The sequence below is a fragment of the Cetorhinus maximus genome, chromosome 26, assembly GCF_964194155.1.
Source record: "Cetorhinus maximus chromosome 26, sCetMax3.hap1.1, whole genome shotgun sequence".
NCBI classification, from domain to species: domain Eukaryota; kingdom Metazoa; phylum Chordata; class Chondrichthyes; order Lamniformes; family Cetorhinidae; genus Cetorhinus; species Cetorhinus maximus.
Window position 1 is genome coordinate 1,664,517 of NC_135904.1, and position 26,298 is coordinate 1,690,814.

A 26,298-nucleotide genomic window follows, 5' to 3' on the forward strand; every position below is an offset into this window, starting at 1 on the left:
TCCCTTTAACAAAACCAAACGTGGCCAATGCAGAAACTCCCTAATTAGATTTTGTCGGGGAACAAAGGAGCAAGGCATTCAGTTATAATGCTGTTGTGAAAAGCATACATGTCCAAATAAAGAACACATAAATTTAAAGACAGAAAAATGGAGGTGATAATATGATATCTTTAAACCAGGATTACTTTGATAATTGCAGGCTGGCAGCTAGGTGTGAGCCTTTGGAGTCAGGTTGTCAAGAGAGAAGCAGGTTATTTTTAGATAATTTGTTTTTTATTCGTTCATGGGATGTGGGCTTTGCTGGCTGGGCCAGCATTTATTGTCCGTCCCTAATTGCCTCTTGAGAAGGTGGTGGTGAGCTGCCTTCTTGAACCGCTGCAGTCCATGTGGTGCAGGTACACCCACAGTGCTGTTAGGGGGGGGAGTTCCAGGATTTTGACCCAGCGACAGTGAGGGAACGGCCTTATATTTCCAAGTCAGGATGGTGAGTGGCTTGGAGGAGAACTTCCAGGTGGTGGTGTACCTATCTATCTGCTGTCCTTGTCCTTCTAGCTGGCTGTGTTTTCATACCTCACAATCTAATGACCTATTTAAGAAGTGGTTGACATAAATTGACTGGGAATTGTGAGTGTGTGTGCTAATCCAGTTATTTCAATGCAAAGGTCTATCTACTAAATGGCTGGTTGTGTAAATTGACCTCACATTCTGTGAGCACATTTCAAGTCTATTCCTGCTCCTAACTCTTATGTTTGTATGTCTGGCATTTTATCATCAATATTATATCGCCCTTTCTGGGCAAATTGTGTCAGTAATGTAGAATATGGCAGTAGACTCCCAGAGATGGAACAACATATACAATGCTCTCTGTGTAGATTGAATATCTGTGATCATTTGGCTAAATTTCAGACCATTCAAGACTTTAGTTGAAGGCTCAAAAATCTCTCACTTAAACAAAGGCTTGCAATTATATAGTGCTTTTCATAACCACCAGACATCTCAAAACGTTTTACAACCAATGAAGTCCTTTTTGAAGCATAGTCACTTGTAATGTGGGAATGCACCCAATTTGTACACAGCAACTTACCTCGAACAGCAAACTCCCACAATGAGCAAGGTAATGACCAGATAACCTGTTTTTGAGGGGTGCCTTGTGGTGCAATGGGAAACATTCCTGCCTCTGAACTAGAAGTTCTAGGTTCAAGTCCTACTCTAGGACTTGATGTTCATAGTTTGGCTGAACAGATTGATTATTAACCTGCAAATCCTTCCAGTACACCAATGGCAGGTGGTAGAAGTGGGAGAGTCTCCTGGTCAGTCCTACCTGATACTGAATTGTGCCCTTCAAGCTAAATCCTCTGGCTTCAGGCTAGTGACCTGTTCCAGGAAAAATAAGCCAAGGAAATGGATGTCAGCATGTGCTTTGTCTGCCTCATGTGCCTCTAAATGTGGAAAGAGAACCTTTTTTTTGTGATGCTGCTTGAAGGATAAATATTGGTCAGGCCATCAGGGACAGCTCCTCAGCAAAATAGTGTCATGGGATCTTTTACATCCCCTCAAGCAGGCAGACGGGGCCTTGGCTTAATGCCTCATCCCGAAGACAGCACCTCTGACAGTGCAGAACTCCTGCAGTACTGCACTGGAGTGTCAGTCTTGATTTGTGCTTTCAAGTCTGGGAATGGGACTTGAACCTGGAACCCTGTGATTCAGAGGAGAAGTGCTAACCTCCCAGCCACACTTTTGGCAGAGGTCAGGAGTGGCAGTGGCGGGGGTGGAATTGTTTATTGATTTATTTTAAAATTTCATTTCATTCTCTCAGATTGTGGGAATTCTGTAGCATATTCAGGTCCAAGGATTAATATTAATATTAATAGTAATGCTGGAAGGAATCACAATCCTCACAACTGCTGGAATTGAGGGTCTCTGGTGCATAAGCCAGATATGTTCCTACAATGAAGCTCAAGTTAGACTGAGTCTATGCTTGACAGCATCACCCTTTCCTATGGTGGTAGACATTCTCTTTGCATCCAATTATTCCTCTACTATTTCCAATTTCTAAATGATCTGCCCAACTGTTGATTATTGTCCTATGTATTTTATACCTTTTTGGTGAACAAAACATTTGTGAATATTATTCCCCTCTCCCTAATGAATTAGACAGAATTTAAATCGTACAGAAATGGGCCATGGCCCAACTGACCTGACCTGGCGTTATATCCCACACAAGCCTCCACCTCCCCTTACTTCATCTGATGCGATCTGTAGATCCTTCTATTCAGTTCTCCTTCATATACTTATCTAGCTTCCCCTTAAAAATTACTTACATCTTTCGTCCCATTATCACTATTCCTTAAGCCACAGTGCATCCATAATGGTGATAACGCACCTGGAGTATAGTGTGCAGTTTTGGTTTCTGTACCTAAGAAAGGACATACCTACCTTAGAGAGGGTACAACAAAGGTTCACTGGATTGATTCCAGGGATGAGAGGGCTGTCCTATGAGAAGAGATTGAGTAGAATGGGCCTATTTTTTCTTGAGTTTAGAAGAATGAGAGGTGATCTTATTGAAACATATAAGATTCGGAGAGGGATGAGAGGGTAGATACTGAGTGGCTGTTACCTCTGGTTGAAGAGTCTAAAACCAAGGGGCATTTTCTCAGGATAAGGAGTCAACCATTTTGGACTGAGATGTGGAGAAATTTCTCTACCCCAGAGGGCTGTGAATGTCAAGTTGTTTTTTAAATTCATTCATGGGATGTGGGCGTTGCTCGCTAGGCCAGCATTTATTGCCCATCCCTAATTGCCCTTGGGGAGGTGGTGGTGAGCTGCCTTCTTGAACCGCTGCAGTCCATGTTGAGTACATTCAAGGCTGAGATTAATAGATTTTTGGAGTTTAAGGGAATCAAGGGAATAGGGATGTGTTGGGAAAGTGAAGATGAAGTCAACCATCAGCTATGATCTTATTGAATGATGGAGCAGGCTCTCAAGGCTAAATGGCTTATGCCTGCTCCTGTTATACATGGAGCGTCTATGACTCACAAAGATAATACAAGACAAAACGTTGGAATTTCAATTTCAGTAACTGCATTTTAAAAATTAATTCTTGAGATGTGGGCAGCTCTGGCAAGATCAGCATTTATTGCACATTCCTAGTTACTTAGAATTTGATACGACTACATGACCTAAGAGATTATTTCAGAAGGTAATTAATAGTCACTTACATTGATGTGAGATTGTAGTCACATACATAACAGATTGTACAAGGCATGAATGTTTCCTTCCCTAAAGGACATTAGTGAACCAATTGTTTATTTTTAACAATAATCCAACAGCTTCATGGTTATTTTGTAATATATCATTTCTTTCTACCCTCTTTCATATTAATAACTTTCAATTTAATTATCAAAATAATACGAATTTCCTATTTCTTTATTTGACAGCATGAGTGAGCGAGTACTTGGCTAGAAATGGTTCTATTTCTGACACTAACCAGAGTGATGGGTCTTGGAAGAGTGAACGGCAGTGAAATAGCTTCTTTAGTAAAGATTGATTGATAGACATGCATGTCCACATCTTTATCAAGAAATGTCTTCTGGGAGAAACCAGGCTACAATGAGACACATGGTTTTAAATTCATCTTGTAACTTTAACCATTAGATACAGTCGATGATTTTACTGCCTTCTATAATCTGTGGAATAGTTTGATAGCTTGCGTTATGAGCCTAGGAAAATAGGTGACTATAAATTTAGGCCTTTATGTAATGTGTATAGACAGAAATGAGATTTTTTAAAAATGAGCTGCCTGTTTAGAATGTAATGTGTTGGGTTTAGCCATGTGTGTGGATGATAAGATTGTAAGTTTAATTGCTTGTTATGACCAATTAGCCTTTATCTTCTGGCGTATTACACAAAATACAATGAAAAGCAACACCACTCTCCTATAGTGAATGAAGAAAATACGTGTGAGAAAATATGGGATTAAGCCATGTCTAGTCTTCTAAAATAAGGTCCTTTAGGCTGTTCTGAGAATAGTAAATTGGATATTTTTGTAAATAATATTTTACTGAATGGAGCCTGATACTAAGATTAGGCAGACAAGTAGATTGAAGGAAGCCTTGTGGGCTAATTAATATGTATATCATGTCCAGTCTCCTTAGATTAAAATAACTCATGCCCTCACACACGCGCACACAGACAAAGTAGTATCATTTGCCAGAAGTTTGGGAGGACTGGTTCAGTGCAATTTTTTCTTGAAAAAGTATGATGCAATGCAATAGCAACATGGGTAGCTGGAGGTACACAAGGCAAGCTGACCAAAACTTTCTACTACATACACATGATTATGATTGACCACACTTTCTTCTTTGCAATGCAGTCTCATGTGCTTTATTTTTATTTTTTGCTGGGGTGAGGAAGGAATAAACAGTGGAGCTATCCAGTATGCTTAATGCAAGTGAAAAAAGTCCATATCTTTTCATCACAATACAAACAGAATCAACGTTTTTACTGCTTACACACATTAATATGCAGTTGGATAAGACAGCGATCCGCATACTCAATTACTTGCCTGCAGTGCTGGTCGAAGCCTCCCACTACAAATATGCCCATTTCCACTGTTAACAAGAGACATGACCCAGTCACTCTAATGATAAATAAATCAATAACATGAACATGGTAAACATTAACTGAAAAACTGGCCGTTTTGTAAATATGTATAACCTTTAGTGCTTTGAAATAAATTGATGATCTATATTGCACTTTATGTAATGTCAAATTTGAACTATTATGTTATGTACTTATACAAATCCATGACCACTATCATCTAGAAGGACAAGGGCAGCAGGTAGATGGGAACACCGCCACCTGGAAGTTCCCTTCCAAGCTGCTCACCATCCTGACTTGGAAATATATCGACATCCCTTCACTGTTGCTGGGTTGAAATCTTGGAACTCCCCCCTTAACAGCACTGTGGGTGTATTTACACCACATGAACTGTAGCGGTTAAAGAAGGCGGCTCACCACCACCACCCAAAGGCTATTAGGGATGGACAATAAATGCTGGCCTAGCCAGCGAAGCCCACATCCCTTGAATAAGAACAAATTTTGGAATAAAAGACCCTATTTTTCAGCCGATGCAAATCTTAAGAGCATTTGGAAATTAACTCCATTTATGATTAATTAGATAGTAAAAACAAAATATATGGTACAATTTATAGATAACTAGGGGAGAGAGATGGATTAGGGGAAAGGAAACAAAGGCAAGGAAACAATTTTTAATTAAAATTTTTGGATAAATATTGAAGGTTGTGCAGAAATGCAATGGTTTAATGAGTGGATTAATGTTTGTTTCAGTAATTATTGTGTGAATAAGTTTGAATTTTGTCTTATTGAAGGAACAGCTTCTAAAGGTTAAAATGAAGGTTTGTCAGTCTTTCTTTCAGCAAAACCTATTACTTTGTTGGAGTAATTGAATTATTATTAATAATTAAATGATTGTTGTGCAGGGATGGGTTGTCCTGCTCCTTGTAACCATGGTTACTGACCCGGATCCGGAAGTGGGTGTTAGTTACCGGGGGTGACACCTTCTCGGCCGCTGCCGGGGTCTGAATCGGAGAGAATTTATATTAACTTATTTTACTGTATGTTTTTGAGAGTTTGTATTTAGTTTTGAGGGTTTTGTCTGTAGGTCTGTCCCCCCGGGGCAGGGATGCAGGGCGAGCCCCGGGCTCCGGGCCTGGGAGAGCCGATGGACCAGAGCCTGAGGCGGGATCTCCTGGCCGCCGACCTCAGGTGCAGCCTCTTCATCTCGGCCCTGCAGAGCTACCGGAGAGACTCGGTGCTCAGGCCCTTCCCAGCCCCGTACTTCAGCGGGGAGAACAAGGACTTCGATGCATTGGTGAGGGGGAGGGGAGGGGAGGGGGTGGGCGTATTGGGGGTGGGCGTATTGGGGGTGGGCGGGGGGGTGGGCGTATTGGGGGTGGGCGTATTGGGGGTGGGCGGGGGGGTGGGCGTATTGGGGGTGGGCGTATTGGGGGTGGGCGGGGGGGTGGGCGTATTGGGGCGGGGGGGTGGGCGTATTGGGGGTGGGCGGGCGGGTGGGCGTATTGGGGGTGGGCGGGCGTATTGGGGGTGGGCGGGGGGGTGGGCGTATTGGGGGTGGGCGTATTGGGGGTGGGTGGGCAGGGGTGTGGGCGTATTGGGGGTGGGCGTATTGGGGGTGGGCGGGGGTGTAGGCGTATGGGGTGGGCGGGGGTGTGGGCGTATTGGGGGTGTGTGGGCGGGGGTGTGGGCGTATTGGGGGTGGGTGGGCGGGGGTGTGGGCGTATTGGGGGTGGGTGGGCGGGGGTGTGGGCGTATTGGGGGTGGGCGGGGGTGTGGGCGTATTGGGGGTGGGCGGGGTGTGGGCGTATTGGGGGTGGGCGGGTGTGTGGGTAAATGGGGGGGGTGTGGGTGTATTGGGGGTGGGTGGGGGTGTGGGCGTATTGGGGGTGGGCGGGGGTGTGGGTAAATGGGGGGGCGGGGGTGTGGGTAAATGGGGGTGCGGGCGGGGGTGTGGGCGTAGGGGGGGTGGACGGGGGTGTGGGCACATGGGGGGGGTGGGCGGGGGTGTGGGTAAATGGGGGGGCAGGTGGGGGTGTGGGTAAATGGGGGGGCGGGCGGGGGTGTGGGCGTATTGGGGGTGGGTAGGGTGGTATATTGAGGGTAGGTGGGTGGCTGGCTGGGGGGTGTGTGGGAGATGGGACTGTAGGGCGATGTTGGGGGACACAGGCTTCTCAATTCCAGGGTAAAAGTGCGGCTCTGGTCTGCTGTCCGCTCTCCATCTTAGCTTGAGTTTGTCCAAATGTCATTTAGGGTGAATCTTGAATGAAGAAGAAAAAGTTCCTGTGGAAGGCAGGGAGGGTGGCTTTCAGTTTGGCAAGGAAACCATGTGAAAGATGCCAAGACAATTGAGTTGATGGGGAAGTCAATCAAATGAAATATTCTTTCAAAAGGGAATTAGATAAGTACTTGAAGGGGAGAAAAATTGCAGGGCTATGGAGAAAGGACAGGGGAGTGCAACAAGATGGATTGTCTTACAGAGAGCTGGTGTGGACCTGATGGATCAAAGCCCCTCCTCCCGTCGCCATTCTGAGATTTGGTTCTATAAATTGAATTATGAGAGGATAGGCAAGGGGGCACAGGTTAAAATGAGTCTAAGGTAGGAGTGATCAACTCCTGATAGACTTCCAGGTAGTTTAGATGCAAAGCTATCTAAGAAACAGGATTGGATCATCAGGAGTTCGGGTTGTGGCACAGCCTCACTGACACGTTTCAGTAGACATGTTATTGTCATGTTTCGCTGACTGATTGACAGATGACCTGTAATCAAAGACCACAGCATAAGGATTTTTAAAAAATTGCTTTTAATATTCATTGCCATCATGTCTCAAGATGTATATAGAACAGCATGTTACTTCTGAAAGGGATGGGAATCAGTATTTTTTTAACGAAAATAACACTAACTCAGAAACTGAACATCCTTGATTTATAGAGTACAAGAGCAGGAAGGTTATGATGAATTTATATAAGGCACTGGTTAGACTTCAGCTGGAGTATTATGTACTGTTCTAGGTGCCACACTATAGGAACGATGTGAACGCATTGGAGAAAGTGCAAAAGTTTATAAGACTGGTTCCAGGGATGAGACACGTCAGTTATGAGGAAAGACTGGAGAAGTTGGGACTGTTTTTCTTGGAGAGGAGAAAGCTAAGAGGAGACTTGATAGAAGTTTTCAAAATCATGAGGGGTCTGGACAGAGTGGATAGGGAGAAACTGTTCCTGCTCGTAAATGGATCGAGAACCAGAGGGCACGGTTTTGAAGTGTTTTGCAAAAGAAGCAAATGTTAGGTGAGGAAAAACTTTTTCACACTTCGAGTAGTTAGGGTTTGGAATGCACTGCCTGGAAGTGTGTTGAAGGCAGGTTCAATTGAGGTACTCGAGGGTATTTTATTGTGCAGGGTTACAGGGAAAAGGCAGGAGATTGGCACTAAGTTAAAGTGCTCAGAGAACCAGTGCAGACACGATGGGCCAAATGGCCTCCTACACCGTAACAATTCTGTGATTGTGTGATAAGCAAAGACCCGTTTTGTCTAATATTAGGACAAGTAATAGGTTGACTACTTCCTTAGTTTTGAGTTGTAACATTTTCAGCACTGTATTTTATTGCTTCATGTTTTGGTTAAGTACTGTTTTTAATGAAAAATGCCACGTTGCTTGTAGATCCCTCATTATAAATGCAAGTTGTTGTAGAAAACATGTAATCATAGTGCCAGGCAATTTACATGCGAATATACGAAATAGGAACAGGAGTAGGCCATTCGACCCCTCAAGCCTGCTCCGCCATCCAATAAGATCATGACTGATCTGCTTGTGTTTTGAATTCCACATTCCCATCGACCCCCGAGAACCTTTGATTCCCTTGCCTAACAAGAATCTAGCTATCTCTGCCTTAAAAGTATTCAGTGATCCCACCTCCACTGCCTTCAAAGGCAGAGAGTTCCAAAGTTGCACAACCCTCAGAGAAAAAAAATTCTCTCACCTCTATCTTAAAAGGGTGATTCTTAATTTTAAAACAGTGCCCCCCCCCCCCCCCCCCCCACAACACCCCCACCACCACCACAGAGGAAACATCCTTTCCACATCTGCCTTGTCAATACCATTCAGGATCTTATATATTTCAATTGTCACCCCTCACTCTTCTAAACTTCAGTAGAAACAAGCCCAGTCTGTCTAACTTTTCCTTTTAAGACAACCCACTCATTCCAGGTATCTAGTAAACCTCTGAGTCACCTTCAGTGCATTTACATCCTTCCTTAAATAAGGAGACCAAAACATTCAAAGTATGTCAGAATGTCACAAGAAAAGGGCAGAGCTTACATTATTGAAAGGGAAAGTTAAGACAAATGTCAGGGAGAACTTGACGTGTACAGCGATGAACACTAGGAATGGCCACCTGGCCATCAAAGTAAGATAGAGGAGTTGTAAACTTTAAACTCATCCAAGAGTAAGTTAGATGACATAATAGCAAAAAAGTAGATTTGTTTTTTTACTCTGAACAGATTTCCTTTTGACTCATTCATGGGATGTGGGTGTCACTCTCAAGGCCACCATTTATCATCACACCTGAGAAGGCGGTGTTGAACTATTTTCTAGAACCACTGCAATTTGTTATAATGCTTTTGATACAGCTGAGTTCCTTGTGCAGCCACTTCCAAGGGCAGTTAAGAGCCAGCCATGTGACTACGGCGTCACATATTGGCCAGAGTAGATAAAGATGGCACATTTCCTTCCATAAAGGACATTACTGAGCTAGTGGCTTTTTTTTGTGACAATCTGTCACAGCTTTTTATTCCAGATTTTTTTTTTAAAATCAACTGAATTTAAGTTCCCCAATTGCCAGGGTAGGATTTGAATTTGTGTCTACCAATTTATTGGTCCAGTGGCATAACCAATATGCTACCGTACTTCATTTATCAGGCCAAGCGAGTGCCCTCCTCCTTTATATCTATTTTGTTCTACAGTCCAAGGTGATTCAGTATTGGTGAGTTTGGTCAGTAGGTGGTGGTGTTGGTGGATAGTGCTCATGTACATGACAGTGAAGACATGATTGCACTGAAAAGCAGATTCTGGTAATTATATCACACAGTCTCGGTCATGTGGAATTGATATTGTACACTATGGTAAGTAGTGATAAGCAGATGGCAGAGATCATACATCAGATATTTTTGTACCCTATCCAAAGCAAGAAAAAACTTGCCTTCATATATTTTAGTACCCCTGGCAGTACTATACACCCTCAGGCTGATGCATAGTGCAGTACTAGATTTTATGCTCAAGTCTCTGAATCAATCCTTGAACCCTCAACTTTCTGACAGGTGAATGTGTGCTGCCCCTGAGCCACAGCTGACAGTATGCAAAGATTGGGAGTGAGGTGCAGAGCAATTATGGTAGTCATTTTACTGCTATACTACATAGTTGAGCTTGGAGTTTTTGCTGCGTTGTGCTGGTTTTTTTGTGCAATACTCTGGAAATCGGAATAATCAATACAAAGGATTGCAGGTATTTTTAAGGGCAAATTGCGGTCAGCACACTTGAGTATTTGGAATCTTTTGCACTCATTTAAAAAGCATTGTGTTAGAAGCTCGCCCACAAGTCTGACCGCACACCCAGTGTGAATTCCATTGGTGGGGTTTCCGCCACTTCACTCATTTGCAAGCCTTCAAACAGGTGCAAAAATTAAACCGGTTCTTTTAGACACAAAGACGCTAAGCTTTCAAATATATTTTTAAAATTTACTAGGAATCTGACTATTGTACCCAAATATAATTAGCAAATGGTCTTGCATATCTATAAAAGTAATTTTCAGTAATTTAAAATCAATTACTCATGCATGGTGAATTGACATTGTGATTAAAAATACTTTTTTTGTGTGCAATCCATTTTCAGCTCTATTAATCAAACTGAACTAAATTACCATGTTTAAATACATTAAGGAATATGTTTTTAAAACAATTTAATTTAAATGGTGCCTGTTGATGCTGATTCAAGGCAGATTTTGTCTTTGGCGATATGTAAATGGTGGGAAAGGGGAAATATTACTTTTTGAAACGGGTGCAATTTTGGGTCCGTTTTGCACCAGAACTGTTGATTCAACCAAAGTGGAAACTCCACATCTTGATCTTTAAGTTTAAGTTAAAGCTCTGTGCAGAATATTATATGGCATGTTCTTGGACTGACAGATTGTGTCTCCCTACAGCTTGCTGATGCGCAGAACCTGCCAGACTTAAAACAGCTTCTACACTCTGGAACAATCCCGCACAAAAGAACTCTCGAACTTCTCAGCTGGGCCTGTTTGTCAAAAAACCTAACCATTAAAAGTTTGGGAAAGAAAGGGGTAAGAACCTTTCTGAATGTTTATAGAAAATTTTCAACCGACAATTAGGTAGTATTGAAATTTCCTCCAGTTGAGACTGCCTGTAAGCATGGGTATAATTTCAATTGTTTGCCTCCGAGTTGCACACCAACCTGACTTGGAAATATGTCGCCGTCCCCTCGTTGTTTCTGGGTCAAAGTCCTGGAACTCTATCTTAACAACCCTGTGGGTGTTCCTTCACCACACGAACAGCAACGGTTCAAGAAGGCAGCTCACCACCACCTCGAGGGCAATTAGGGATGGACAACAAATGTTGGCCTTGCTAGCTATGCCCATGTTCCATGAATGAATAAAAGGCTATATTGGACAGCAAACAAAATTTATTGCAGCAGGAATCACAGAATAATCTTGTCAGTATGTAATGTATTTTACTCAAACATCTAAAGTGCATAAGCTGTATGTCACTAAAACATGTCTGTAGAAGTGCTGTGTCAAAAGAACCATACATATATCAGTTGCAGTGCACAGTGTGCATAATATGCTGTTCAGAGATGTAGATGAGGGAGTTAACAAATGTACTGATATGGATGTAGCCATATGAATGCAACTGTGACTTGTTGCAGAATTACTTTTCGTTTTGAACTCATAGAATAGAGCTGAGATATTTCGGTCATCGCTTTTAAGTGTTTTAATTCTCTGTTAATTTTTAACTAGAACTTGAGCTGCTGTTGCTGGTAATTTGCCATGTCAAAAAGGGTTTTCATTAATGTACTGGATTGATGGTCTTAATGGTTGCTGCAGTTGGGGGTTACTCTGTGCTCGCTCTATTTATTCAACAGAATAAAAGAGTTAGAAATGGCATAGAAATAGAAAAAAGCTCTTTTACATCAAAGATGACGCACCTTCATTTTGCTGTTTTTCACTGTTTTGCTGATACTTACAGGTGAATACATTGACACATTAAGGCAGGAAACTTTGGGTTACTTGCAATGCAAATTTTGGTGGCCAGTCAGACGGAAGAACATTCTTGTTAACTAGTGGTCTTGTTTGAGTATGGTCTGTTTTTACCTTTGTTGGGGCGTGGGGATTTGACAGAAGTTGGGGTTTATGACATTTATGTCTGGGTCGTGTAGGCTTCCAGGAAAAGATGTTCTACCAGAGTTCAAGCTAGAGTTTGTATGTTATCCATTTTGAACATAACGTGACCCACACGTGTTTTTTGTGGAAGGGAGGAGTGTTTTGTTATAGTGGGAGGAAATGCAGCTTTTCATGGTGTGGGGTTGAGGGCAGGGGGGGTAAAATCCCAGCATTTGCGGCTTTACTTGTAACTCCCTCCTCTCTACTCCAAAGCAGTATGTTTAGTGATTGAAGTGAGGTGCAGAGCAACAGTTGCCCTGTAAAGTACATGTGAAAATCGGAGGACTGGTTGCTCAGAAGGTTTATCTCCCTGCACTGTATTACTAATCATTCAATACAGGTTGGCATTGATAAGAAACCTACCTACTTATGGTCGTGGATTGTGTGGAGAGAATCTGAAGGAGTGAATAAAATGTTACTTTTCTCACCCCACTCCCCTACCCCACCACCAAAAATAAAAGACTTCAGTTGTCAGATTTTTTTGCAGTTGTAATTTTTACAGGAGATCTTGTTTGTGTTCTAGTATGAAGAAATCCAGGAACTCATTGGGTTCACAACACCCACTGCTGCTACACCGGACTTCCTGTTTGAGATTGTTTATTGTGATCAGATGAATGCCAAGTTCGAAGAAACCAAAGGCGACCGAGATCTCATCTATGCATTTCATGGGAGCCGACTTGAGAATTTCTATTCTATAATTCATTGTGGTTTACAGTGTCATCTAAACAAGGTCAGGAATTCCATTGTTTTCTCATATGGGCTAACATGGTTGCAATCATTAGTTTATTTAAAGGATAATTCCATCACAATAGGCTCTCCAGGCTCTTAAACATCATTGATTTTAAACAGCAAACCTCATTTTATAACAAAAAACAATTCGGGTAGGTTTAAACAGCTATTTTAGCATTGCTGTAGACTGACAGTCCTACTTGAGTACTCCCTGATACCATCTTCATTCTTCTCTTCCCCACCCTGGAGTACTCCTAGGTTAGGACTGTTCTCCTTGGAGAGGAGAAGGCTAAGAGGAGATTTGATTAGAGGTGTTGAAAATCATGAGGGGGCTGGATAGAGTAGTTAGGGAGAAACTGTTCCCACTTGTAAAAGGAATGAGAATGAGAGGGCATAGATTTAAAGTGATTTGCAAAATAAGCAAATGTGATGTGAGAAAAAACTTTTTCACACAGCGAGTGGTTTGAGTCTGGAATGCACTGCCTGGAAGTGTGGTGGAGGCAGGTTCAATTGAGGCATTCAAGAGGGCATTGGATGATTATTTGAATAGAAACAATGTGCAAGGGTGCGGGAAAAAAGCAGGAGAATGGCACTAAGTCATGATGCTCTTTTGGAGAGCTGGTGCAGACATGATGGGCTGAATGGCTGCCTCCTGTGCGGTAACAGTTCTCAGATTCTGTGATTCTGAGTCTGTGCAACTAAGTCAATGAGCACTCCCATCTGGCAACAATCTCCTCCTCCATTCCCCCACCAAACGTTGCTTCATTTCAGCCCCCTGCTTTACCCCTTGACGTAGGCCCCTGCCTGGCTTGATGTCAATCTCACTCTTTTAATTGTTCTCATATTGAAAAATCTCTCTGGCATTCTCTCCATCTGGTACATGCAGCCTTTAATCTTTGTGCTTACACTAGGCCTTTAAATAGGTAAGAAATAGATGCTGAGTACATTAGTAAAGGAATGTAGACTTAGATAGAAATGATAACACTTAAACAGGTCGTTTGGCCCAACCAGTCTGTACTGTACTCCACATGAGCAATAGCCTGAACCCATGTGTCTATATTGTCTTAAGATTACCTCTTTAAAAACAAATTGTAACGCTCATAAGAGTACTAGTTTAGCTTTGTTCAGTTGCACTGAAGGTTTGTGTACGTTCAAAGATTGCTCTTTCTTCATAGACGTCTCTATTTGGGGAAGGAACCTACCTTACCAGTGACCTGAGCTTGGCTCTTCTGTACAGCCCCCATGGTAACGGCTGGCACCAAAGTATTCTCGGACCTGTCCTTAGCTGTGTTGCAGTTTGTGAGATCATTGACCATCCTGATGTTAAATGCCAGGTTAAAGGAAAAGGTATTGCTTACTTTGAATCTTAGGATAAATATTTTGTAAATAAGTAGAAGCATGACTGTTATACCTGTATAAGAAACTCCTGTTTTTGGACCTATGCTTGCTTTCATCTATCCATTAATAATTGAGTGCAGAAGATTAAGCGGGAAACTAATTGAAGTGTTTAAGCTGATTAAAGAATTTGATAGGAATTTGAAACTGTTTCCTCTGGCTGGGGAGATCACAGCAAAGGGTCATGAGCTTAAAATTAGAGCTGGGCTGTTCAGTGATTTAAGGAAGCATTTCTTCACACAGAGGGTAGTGGAAATCTGGAACTTTCTTCCCCAAAGAGTGGTTGAAGTCAGGTGAAGTGAAAATTTTGAAACTGAAATTCATGGGCCCAGATTTTTGGTCAGCAGCACAGTGGCTGTGCCTGTCGCTGACTGCAATTTAAACTGACCACTTGATGCTGGAACCTTTGCATCCTCTGGTCTTGGCTTTGGCACGGATCCAGTATCGAGCAGAACCTGGAGGCCAAGTGATGAACATAATTCCAGTGAAAACATCCCCCTTTTCTCGTCATAAACTGAAGACATGCCCCTTAAGGCCTGTCTTCAGTTCATTGATTTCAATCCAAAACCACAGAACCTTAGCCCCTGACAGCATTCACCCCGCCCCTCAGACAATATTCGCTCCTCAGCCAACCCCCCCCAATCACCCTTGGCAGTGTTCGTCCCTCAGCACCCCCTCCCAACAGTGTTTGCCCTACCCCACCCACTCCCCTTTTGGTTCCCACTGCCCCCTTAACTTCTCCGACAATGCTCATTCCCATTCCCCATGCACCTCCCCCACCACCCGACAGTACTGACTCTCCCAACACCAGCCAGACAGGACCCAGGGATTCTAGAAGGTGAAACAGAAGGCAGGGGAGTGATCATTGTCAGGAGGGGGAGGAGAGAGAATAATGTTGGGAGAAGGGGGGTGGGGTTGAACATTGTCATGGCGTGGTGTTTGAGGCTTCGTTACTCCAGCTGATTTACTTTGAGCTGCACTCCTGAGCAGGCTTTGAACAAGCTAGGAGAAGCTCTAGGTAAATCTGTGTAAAAGCCAGGGTAACTATAGGGCGAACAGCCCAATTCTCTGATCTGGCTATCTGATTCCACTGTCGTGGGGAATTGTGCAACAGTCCGGGCAGGGCAAAACCCGGCAATCAGATGTTTAAACTTGTTTTTAATCCATTCGTGGGATGTGAGCATCACTGGCTAGGCCAGCATTTATTGCCCATCCCTAATTGTCTGTGACAAGATGGTGGTCAGCTGTCACTTTGAACCGCTGCAGTCTATGTGGTGTAGGTACACACACACACTGTTGTTAGAGAGGGAGTTCCAGGATTTTGACCCAGTGATAGTGAAGGAACGGCGATATAGTTCCAAGTCAGGGTGGGGTGTGGCTTGGAAGGGAACTCGCAAGTGGTGGTGTTTCAATGCATCTGCTGCCCCTGTCCTTCTAGACGGTAGTGGTCGTGGGTTTCGAAGGTGCTGCCTAAGGAGCCTTGGTGAGTTCCATCTTGTACTCCCCTCGAAAGTACCATGCATGTGCGTTTGTTGGGATTTTCTCAGGATCCCGAGGTACATCAGTGACTTTAGTTGAGTCGTTCACTGTTCCCCACATCAGAAGATTCAGTCCATAGAATTTTGTTAGGTAAGAGTATGGAGCAAAGGTGTGTAAATGGAGTTGAGGTACAGATCAGCCATGATTTCATTGAATGGTGGGAAAGGCTCGAGGGACTGCCTACTCTTGATACTATATTGATCGCCTCCTGACATGTAAGTTTTGAAGCAAACTAATTTTTTCCTTGAAAGGGATTTCCTAACAATGTTAATTTTATTATAATCTTAAACCTCTGAACCATTATTGCAGCTGCGCCTATAGAAATAATATCAGCCCCAAGTTTAGTGACACAGAGTGACTAGAACTCCAGTGCTTAGTGATACATGACATTTACACTTTCAAAACCTGTTGTTTCTTTCAGTTATTATATGATCTGTTTTTAGACATACTCCCATGCTAATAAGCGAATGTTGCCCGTTTGATTTCAGATGCTCGTGGCATAGATCGACGAAGAGCAAGGGTGAGGAACAGCGAAGGTGGGGATGTTCCACAAAAATACTTTGTGGTCACAAACAACCAGCTGCTAAGAGTTAAATATCTGCTCATTTATTCAGAGAAACTGCACCGAAGAAGGTAGATTAAACTTCTGTTAAATTTTACTGAGTGTTTCCAGAGCCCTCTGACTACATCATTGGACTCATTCTAGAGCTATTTTTTAATTTCGCCCCAAATGTACTGAATTCGACTGGTTTTCTTTTACGTTCTGATCAAATTGAGTGGCAATGGGCAATGGCTAATCTGGAGTTTGGAGACAGGCTCTTTTAGGCTTCACTCCTGTCAGACAAACTTTGTGGAGATGTTTTGGTTGATCTTAACCAACACTTCAGGTTAAAATATCAGTACTTGTAAGAGTTTTAAAAAAGGATTATCTGTTCATTGAATGCTTCTGTTATATGTAATATTTGTGAGCAAGTATGTTGAGGCTATATTTTTTCAAATGTTTGCACTTTGTACTGACATGAACAGGAGGAAGCGGAGGGAAATATACCACATGGCGTAGACACCCATTTCAATTGATTAAACACATTCCATTCTGTTGAAGTGTTTGTTAATGTTGTCGCCCTCTGTAATACAAAGACTTGCCTAAACTGGAGTATTTGTTGACTTTGAGCAATTCAGTCAGCCATTTATCATTTTATTTATTGATTGTTTGATAAAGAGTGGGTGTTTACACCCTGGCTGCATCTGTTTCGTTAGTGCACAGCTAACTGGATTTTGGGAGGTCAGGAGGCAATAGCATTGCCTGTTTTACAAATTGAAGGAACACCAGAGCTGTGCTGGATCAAAGGTGGGAGTTTCATTGATCCTGTGTGAGGAAAACCAGGGAGGGGAAATGTGGAAGTTGAGTGTGGTAATGGGCATTGGACAGTAGGAAGTGGGTACTGTAAAATGGTACAGTAGGTGGTGTGAATTATGTTCTACACTATCTTTGGCATGCTAACCAATCCATTATGGGAAGAGTGGGTTGAATCTTAACACCCTAAAATGGATGGGTTGGGGAAGGACGAGATGTTAAAGCTTTAAAAATCTCAACCCAGTCTGCCTCCAGGTTTAGTAGAGACAGGACAATAGGTGGGCAGTCAACCTGCTCTCAGGTGGTGGATTGGCCAATTAAACATTTCAATGAGGCTGGCACCAGCTGACTTAACCCGGTTTCCCCAGTCCTTGGGAAACATGGTAGCTGAAGGAAGGCAAAGATGGCTTCAGGGAGAAAATAAATGCTTCTGGCCACCTCCCCCCGTCCCAACCAACTGTCCATCACCCACTTCCCCACCAGGGTCAGAAATTGGACATGCACACGTGCACAGCCATTTCCACTCCCATTAACAGGCGACATACCTATGAATTTCCCAACAGAAACTTCATCCCGCCCTGTCAAGATTCAGCCCTATGTTTGTGAAGGCTACTGTGAAGGGAATAGCCTTACCATACCTTAAGATTGAAAATCTGCTTCATTATTCTGTTAGACCTTTCCCAATTCCTGCCCTTTCCCTAAATCCATCATAACTTTAATTTCTAAGTAATTCCCTATCACTGTTTTAAACGCTTCAATTCATTCTGCATCTATGGCTTATTTTAGCATATTTCACATTTCTGGAGTTGCTTTGAAATCGCATATTGTCAAATTTTTGATGTTCTTGAAAAATTAGAACATTTTAGAACATTTTTTCAAGGGATCAAAAGTTAGACACATTTTCTTTGTAATGTGTAACTGTCTCTAGTAAGTTGCATTATAATTACTTCCTGTTTTAATGTTACAGACCCGCAAAGCAGCCATCCTGGATCTCCCGGCATAGTTTTATAGTCATGATGATGCTGTATTTGTTGCTCCTGATAGCCATTGGTGCCTGTAACTCACCAGCTTTCCAGTATTACTGGAATCGATTTCTCGAGTCAAAGTGATGAGTTTGTTGCTACAGTCTTGTTTACTGGATAAAACATGGATGTGCACTACAAAACTTACCTGATGCCTTAGACACCGCTGTTACAGAAAGGCACAAGTCTGGACCAAGAAGAATTTAATTTACTAAAACTATAGACAACTTACTGTGCCAAGAATGTTTTTCAGATTTTGGAGTTCCTGTATTGTTCCACTCCAGCTCTCTTATGGTTGTATTTAGTTCTGATTAGCGTGTTCTTTTGTGTTGTTTGTGGGTGATGATTGACTGTGCTAGGGAATGAAGCTGCTTTGTTTCCAATTTGCTTCAGGCAGCAGTTTTCACCCCTGTGCTTAACGTGGTGCAGGTGTAGATTCATGTGCCTATTGCATTGGCTCCACCAATTAGTCAAAGCTTAACATGGAAGTGAAACTGTCAGTGCAGCTTATTGACCCAGGCTTCCAGTGCATTGGAGGCAACTGAAACCATTGCATTTAGAGTTTATATATTACTGTCAATTTTTAAATTCTGACCTTGGCAGGCATTGGAGAGCAGACATCATTGTGGCCCTGAAGCGAACCAAATACAAAATAAGGATATTAGAAAAACTTTAATTGTTCCTAATACTGTAATGTAAATCTGATTGACAGAAGACCTTCCAAGTGTGTTAAGATGCCTATTTCATACGTTCCTTACAGTAATAGTGTAAATGTGACATATTTGGCATCAAATCAGCAGCAATGTCCCAGTAACAGGCTCCTTATTTGTTCTCCCTCATTCTTTATCAAAAATTCCATGATGAGATCCTTAGGGAGTAAACAAGGGCTATGAAAAATAATGTACAGTGAATAATTTTATAATATACATTTTATATCCTTGGACTGAAATGTTACTTGGAGTTTGACGTTAGTAAGCTGTAGAATAGCAACTTGCCCAGTAGTATCTGCTGTATCCTGCACAAAGTGCAGTCAAGCCTTTCTTACTTTTAATGTAAGTATAAACCCAAGGGTTTAATCGATCAGATACGGATGGCAGTTTTCAGGCTGCAGAGTAAGTTTATCCTTCTTTGGGTTACTGAAATGATTTCAGTCGAATGTTACTGCAGCTTTTATGGTTTTTATATTATAACCTATTCCTGTACTCAACACGTGGGGAAATATTTATCTAATATATATTATACATATATACACCTGATTTGCTTTGTGCAATATTTAGTTATGGAAGTAATACCAAGAGTAATGAGTATTTCTAGCCTGTAAATTTTCTAAAGTGTAATTTTAGATTTTGTCCAATTTGACCACAATAACGTATGGCATCAATATAATTGAATTAGGAAATGAGATGTTTAGTAAACTAATTCCCTCCATTGCTGTGTCCCAATATTGCCTAATCTAATAGCACAGAGCACACCGAAAATCGAATAATAACAGGCCATGCTATTCATCCAGTGCCTACTTGGCATTTTAATCTGCTTGTTTTGTTCTAGTTCCAGTTTACCTCAGCATAGATCACTTTCTATTTCTTAATATTTGGTTACCAGCTGGATATTCCTTGAAACTCATATAATATCAATGTTGTGACTTTGGTAGATCAGATTTTGTCTGGTTTGTTTAAGCGAAATCGTTACTTAAATATCTTTATCATTTTTATTTTAAAAAAGTCTGGCTCACACTGGTGAGGGGCTGGACATTGGAGAAAACTCATTTTGGTTTTGGGGTGCCTGGTGGAATATCTTTCCAAACTCTTGAGTATTTGACACAACAGTCAGTTAATGTTTGCAAAAGCATATCTGTACTGGCTCTGCATTGTGAGTTGCAATGAAAGGCTATACTTTATTTACCTTTCTGCACTAATTAAAAGGGGACCATATCCAGTAGCCTTTAAACTTATTGGTGTTACTTTCTCACATCTTTTATATTGGTGTAAGAATATAAATAAAATAGACCAGGAGGAACAGTAATCTGATGAGGGAAATTAAGTAATTTTCCTCTTCCCCTCCCAAGTGCTGGATTGCAGTAATGTAGATTGCTGAAGTCTGACCCAGTGTTCCTGTGGTCAACAGGAGTAGAGGAATAGCACTGCATTAAGTATTTGATAATGAATATCTATGTTTGAATCTTGTGTTTCACCAGATATCCCCAGTTTTTTCCGTTGAGGGAAAATCACTTTCTATGTGACTTGAAGTTCCGCAGGAATCTGCGTTGGGGTCTCAACTATTCACCGTATTTATTAGTGACTTAGATGATGAGATAGAAAGCCTCATATCCAAATTTGCTGATGGCATGAAGCTCGGTGGCATTATAAGCAGTATAGATGGAAGCATTAAATTACCAGGAGAAATTGATAGATTTTAGTGAGCGGTTAAATGGACTTCAATGTATGTAAATGTGAGATCATCCACTTTGGACCTAAAAAGGATAGAGCAAGGTACTTTCCAAATGCAGAAAATCTAGAAACAATAGAAGACCTAAGAGACTTGGAGGTCCATATATATATATAAATCATTAAAATGTTATGAATGGGTGCTGAAAAGAATTTAAACAGTTTAATGGAATGCTGGCCTTTTTATCTAGAAGACTAGATCACAAGGGGGTAGAAGTCATTATTTAACTGTACAGAGCCCTGGCTAGACCACAACTAGAGTACTTTGAGCATTTCTGGGTACAGCACCTTAGGAAGGATGTATTGGTTTCAGAGGGAGTGCAGTGTAGATTTACTAGAATGAGACCTGGACTGCCAAGGCTGAAATTATGAGGAGAGATTACACAAACTGGGTTGTATTCACTGGATTAAGAAGGATGAAGGGTGATTTGATTGAAGTTTTCAAAATATTAGGGCAAACAGATAAACTAGATAGAAAGAAAATCTTTCTGCTGGCTAAGGAGTCTAGGACTAGGGGGCATAGTCTAAAAATTATAGACTTTTCAGGAGTGAAATTAGGAAAAACTTCTACACGCAAAGGATGGTAGAAATTTGGAACGCTTTCTGCAAATGGCAGTTGATCACGGATTAATTTTAAATCTGAAATTGACAGATTTTTGTTAACCCAAGGTATTAAAGGAGATGGGGCAAAGGCAGGTATGTGGATTTGTGTCACAGATCAACCACAAACTCATTGAATGGCAGAACAGTCTCAAGGGGTTATATGGCCTACTCCTGTTCCTATGATCTGCCTTCTTCCATTCTGGTTTCCCAAACTGTGTGCCTTTGGCGAGGTGTGCCCCACAATCACCAGTGCTGCTGTTTAGGCAGCTGCTGCATAGGACTTGCATTAGAATAGCTCAGTGACAACTTCCTGTCTGGATTAGAGAGATACTTGATCTCAGTGCTTACAGCAGTCTGTGTCCTGCAGGTCACTTTTGATGGGAATGCATCCTAGATCTGCTCCTCTATGAATTGAGTGTCCTCAAGTCCTGTGATCACAGTTTTAAATTGAATTATGTTAATTGATAATAAAATAGGTTTCGAAGAACTGGATTATGCCTCATCAATATTCTCTTGTGGGAATAAGTCTCATCATGTCAGCCTTTCTCATAATTTTATGCTTTATTAAAATGTTAATATTTTTATCATGATGAGAGGATGGAGACGAAATGACCAATAAAGACTTGTGTTACTTTTTTTTATAGTGAATTTAAACTGTTTTACCATCTTTGGAAACTGCAGCTTCTGCCTGCATTGTGTTCAGGCAACATCATGTAATGAACCAAATGTATTTTTAATAAGTTCCTTCAATCTCTGCATTTAGAGCTACCTCCTACATTTTTAACTCCTAGCCGTGCAGTTACACGGCACATTTGAACATAATCTAAAAAGTCTGAATTCCAAAATTAGCAGCTTTTCTGCTCTTTGGTATGTGGCTAGGACAGTGAAAGGAAGAGGAGGAACCTCTGAATGCATGACTGTCACAGTGAAGAACAGGAGCCTTAAATTGAATGACAGAGACGAGGTAAGGAGCTATTTATTCTGAAGTTTCTTATCTTGGTTTTCCAGACTGTATTTTGTACGTTATTTTCATAAGTTTCTTGTTAATGTTTTTATTTTGTTGGATTGTCTGGCACAGACTACTCTTCACCTGACTGCTGTCCAACGCCCAGGTGAAATACAAAATCCCCTCTTAAAGTTAACCTAATTTAGGAGCAGGATTGCCTTGTCCTTTATAAGGTGATGCCTTGCCTACGTCTGACAGCTTGACTGAAGTTGAGATTGCTGTTAGGCGACCTGTGGGTATGAGCTAATGCCCAACCATTCTTTAGCATCAAAATTCCAAACACGCTTACTTGGATTACGTACATTGTGATTTAAGTGCACAGGCTAATGATTGCAGTGCTATGCCTTGTATCATGACATTATTTTCACAAATGTTCATAGTACACCAGAACTGCATCCGGCTTACTCACATTCCATAACACTAATACACTACTGTGTATATGTGAGGTGTCTCAGTGCAATATTCTAAAAATAATTCGCCTCCTTTCTTAGTGGCCTGAAGGGATTTTATTGTAATATGAGTTGTCCGTCCACTACCTCCATATAATTCAGCATTCTCCTGGTGTGTGTGTGTTCATCGCTGATACAATTTCTCAACATCTTAAAGACATGTTTGCATTTTCGCGTGAAGAAGCTCTACTTGATTCACGAAATGGCCGTATGTTTGAGAGGATTAAACAAGCACTAATTGTCCATTATCTAAAATTAGAAGTTAAACTGCAAGGTACACCATTCATTACAAAATGTCTCCTGTCAGATGCATATCATTTACAAGGAGAATTTTTTAACATATTTTTGAATAAGAAATGTTTTGTTTTGGCAATAACATGAATCTTGTTTGTTGTACATGTTAAAAAAGTTTTGATTTTACTTTGTCTTGGCCTGTGTTTAATTCATAATTACCTGTGACTGATTTGCTGGCACCTGGTGTGTTCTGAGTGATTTCAGCATTACTTAACTTGAGGTAGTCACTGTTGCTTTCACTGGTTTGCTGTCTCGATTAGTCATGGTTGCTACATTTGCAATGGCCTTGAGCTGTTACTAACTGTCACTACTAATTATTGCTTGCTCAATATGATTGGCACTGCTACTTAACTGTCAGTTTTCCTGTTACTGTCACTATTTGCACTTTATTTGAACAGTGAGCAACAGTTTTTCTGGCTTTGTGCAATGTGGGTGATACTTGGGTGCCTCTCTGTCCCTGCCCTTCTATCTCATGCCTGATTATCAAACTATCCATACTCTTTCCTTTTATTTTCTATTTTAACCTGCTTCCTCTTTGTTCATCATCCTTCTCTCCCTCCCCCACTGACTAATTCATATGAAATGAAGCTTTATGGAGGCAAAACTGCAACCTGAATTCCAATGTAAACATTTTTCTTTTTAAGGAAAGCAGCTCAGTTGAGATGAAAACTGAACTGTCTTTTGTGTTGTGTGTGCATATAAATGTTCACCTATATGACTTAATATTCAAGGACTTTGTGTTTGTACATGAATGAACTCTACTTAAATCACTGAACTGTTGAGAGCATTGAACATGAGCACTAATTATTCATTATTTAAAGTCAGATGCTAAGTTTAATTGCGTGATTAACTACGATTAACTATTCCTTAAATGATTCCAGGGTGTTTACCTCCCCTAATCTATGTGGAAATCCATTCCATGTGATACGAACATACAAAATAGGAGCAGAAGTAGCCCATTCGGCCCCTCGAACTTGCTCTGCCATTCAATAAGATCATGGCTGATCTGTTCGTGTTTCGCATTCCACGTTCCTATATACCCCAAAGAAGCTTTGACTTCCTTGCCTAACAAGAATCTATTTACCTCCACCTTAAAAATATTAAATTATTTTGACACTCTATAAAGGAACTGTTACAAACACCATGATCTGTCAGCATGCTTGCACACGAGCAGGGGAGAGACCTCATCCTGAGTGAGACACAGCCAGAGTGAGTGTGGGGATTGGCAATTTGGTGCAGAGGGGAAGAGGTGCTCTTTGCATTTTTTCTTTGCTATTCAACTTCTTAAATCTTCAGTGGTCTTGCCCTGCTGCAGCAGTAGAGGCTACAAGGGAAAGGAATGACTGATAAGTAGTGGGTAAGGTCGGGCAAGTATTTACTACTTTCATCGCTTATAGTTTAAGGTCTTTTTGTGGTTTATAGTTTGTATATTCTGTAGTAAATTAAAGGTTTAATTTAAAGGGATAAGTCATGGCAGGAGAGCTCAAAGCCGTGGTGTGCTCCTCGTGCTCCATATGGGAAGCCGGGAACATTTCCAGTGCCCGGGACCATCAGCAGGAAGTGTGTCCAGCTGCAGCTCCTGGAGATCTGGAACAGCTGGGGACACTGTGGAGCATCCGTGAGTCTGAGAGCATCGTGGATAGCATGTTTAGAGAGGTGGTCACACCGCGGCTGAAGGGACTTGAGGAAAGAAGGGAATGAGTGACCACCAGGCAGCCCAAGAGAAACAGGCAGTTAGTTCAGGAGCCCCCTGGGGACCCACTCACAAATTGGTATTCCATTCTGGAGGCTGATGAGGGCACTGGTTCCTCCAGGGAGTGCAGACAGAGCCAAGCTTCTGGCACCACAAGCAGCCTGTCTGTACAGGAGGGGAGGAAGAGCAATAGTAATAGGGGATTCTGTAGTCAGGGGAATAGATAGTTGCTACTATGGCTGTCAACGTGACACCAGGATGGTGTGTTGCCTCCCTGGTGCCAGGGTCCGGGATGTCACTGAATGGCTGCAGGGCATCCTGAAGGGGGAGGGTGATAAGGCAGAGGTAATGGTACATGTTGGTACCAATGACATAGGTAGAAAGAGGGATGATGTCTTGCATCAAGAATTTAGGGAGTTAGGCAGTAGACTAAAAAGCAGGACCTCTCGGGGTGTAATCTCTAGATTACTCCCAGTGCCACGTGCTAGCGAACACAGAAAAAGGAGAATAGCGCAGATGAATACGTGGTTTAAGAGTTGGTGCAGGAGGGAGGGTTTTAGATTCCTGGATCACTGGGACCGTTTCTGGGGAAGGTGGGACATGTGCAAGCGGGGCGGTCTACATCTGAACCAGAGCGGGACTAACATCCTTGCAGGCGGGTTTGCGAGTGCTGTTGGGAGGAGTTTAAACTAATTCGGCAGGGGGAGAGGACACAGAATGTTAGCAGAATAGGGACAAATCATAATACAGTAAAACAATCAAGTCAGAGGGAGTACAACTGCATTAAGCTTCAAGGGAGTAAGGCAAAACTGGATGGCCTCTACTTTAATGCCAGGAGTATTATAGGTAAAACGGATGAGTTAAGGGCGAGGATTGACATGTGAAATTGTGATATAGTAGCCATCACAGAGACATGGTTGAGGGAGGGGCAGGATTGGCAGTTCAACATTCCAGGATATAGAATCTTCAGGCGCGACAGGGGAGGGGGTAAAAGAGGAGGAGGCGTTGCATTATTAGATAAGGAGTCATTTACTGCAGTAAGGAGAGATGATATCTTGGAGGGGATATCAAATGAAGCTTTGTGGGTAGATCTTAGGAATAAAAAAGGGGCAGCCATATTGTTAGGTGTTTATTATAGATTCCCCAGATAGTGGGAAATTGAGGAGCAAATATGTGCACAATTTGCAGAGGTGTGTAAAAACAATAACAACAGGGTAATTATATTAGGTGATTTCAACTTTCCCAACATTAATTGGGATAGACATAGTGTTAAGGGCTTGGATGGAGTGGATTTCTTGAAATGTGTACAGGAGAACTTTTTAGGTCAATATGTAGAGGGTCCAACAAGGGACAGTGCATTGCTGGACCTAATTCTGGGGAATGAAGCTGGACAGGTGGCTGAGGTGGTGGTGGGGGAGCATTTTAGTGATAGCGACCACAACATGGTACAATTTAAGCCTGTTATGAACAAAGAAATAGACAAGTTGCAAAAAAATGTTTTGGATTGGGGGAGAGCGGATTTTAGTAAAATAAGGCAGGAAGTGGCCAAGGTAGACTGGGAACAACTACTTGTGGGTAAATCTACAGAGGAACAGTGGGGGGTGTTCAAAAAGGAAATGGGGAGGGTACAGGCTCAACATATTCCCTCTAGGGTGATAGGAAGGAGTAACAAGCCCAGAGAACCATGGATGACCAGAAATATTCAAGATGCAATGAGAAGGAAG

General features: G+C 41.9%; 1 protein-coding gene across 1 annotated transcript; it reads left to right on the forward strand.

Annotated features, from left to right (window-relative positions):
* Positions 1-5,694: 5,694 nt before the first annotated feature.
* Positions 5,695-21,767, forward strand: parp16 (poly (ADP-ribose) polymerase family, member 16). Its single transcript, XM_078529963.1, has 6 exons — positions 5,695-5,893; positions 10,793-10,930; positions 12,570-12,776; positions 13,951-14,122; positions 16,198-16,342; positions 18,031-21,767. Exons 1-6 carry the CDS (start codon positions 5,705-5,707, stop codon positions 18,170-18,172), a joined length of 993 nt encoding a protein of 330 aa, XP_078386089.1. The 5' UTR covers positions 5,695-5,704; the 3' UTR covers positions 18,173-21,767.
* The last annotated feature ends 4,531 nt before the right edge of the window (positions 21,768-26,298 follow it).

What these genes read in the sequence shown, in the direction of transcription:
- parp16 (XM_078529963.1), top strand. Translation starts at nt 5,705, where the DNA reads ATGCAGGGCGAGCCCCGGGCTCCGGGCCTGGGAGAGCCGATGGACCAG. An exon ending in ATGCCAGGTTAAAGGAAAAG is followed by an intron (nt 14,123 to 16,197) that starts GTATTGCTTACT and finishes GTTTGATTTCAG; the next exon opens with ATGCTCGTGGCATAGATCGA. An exon ending in GAGAAACTGCACCGAAGAAG is followed by an intron (nt 16,343 to 18,030) that starts GTAGATTAAACT and finishes TTAATGTTACAG; the next exon opens with ACCCGCAAAGCAGCCATCCT.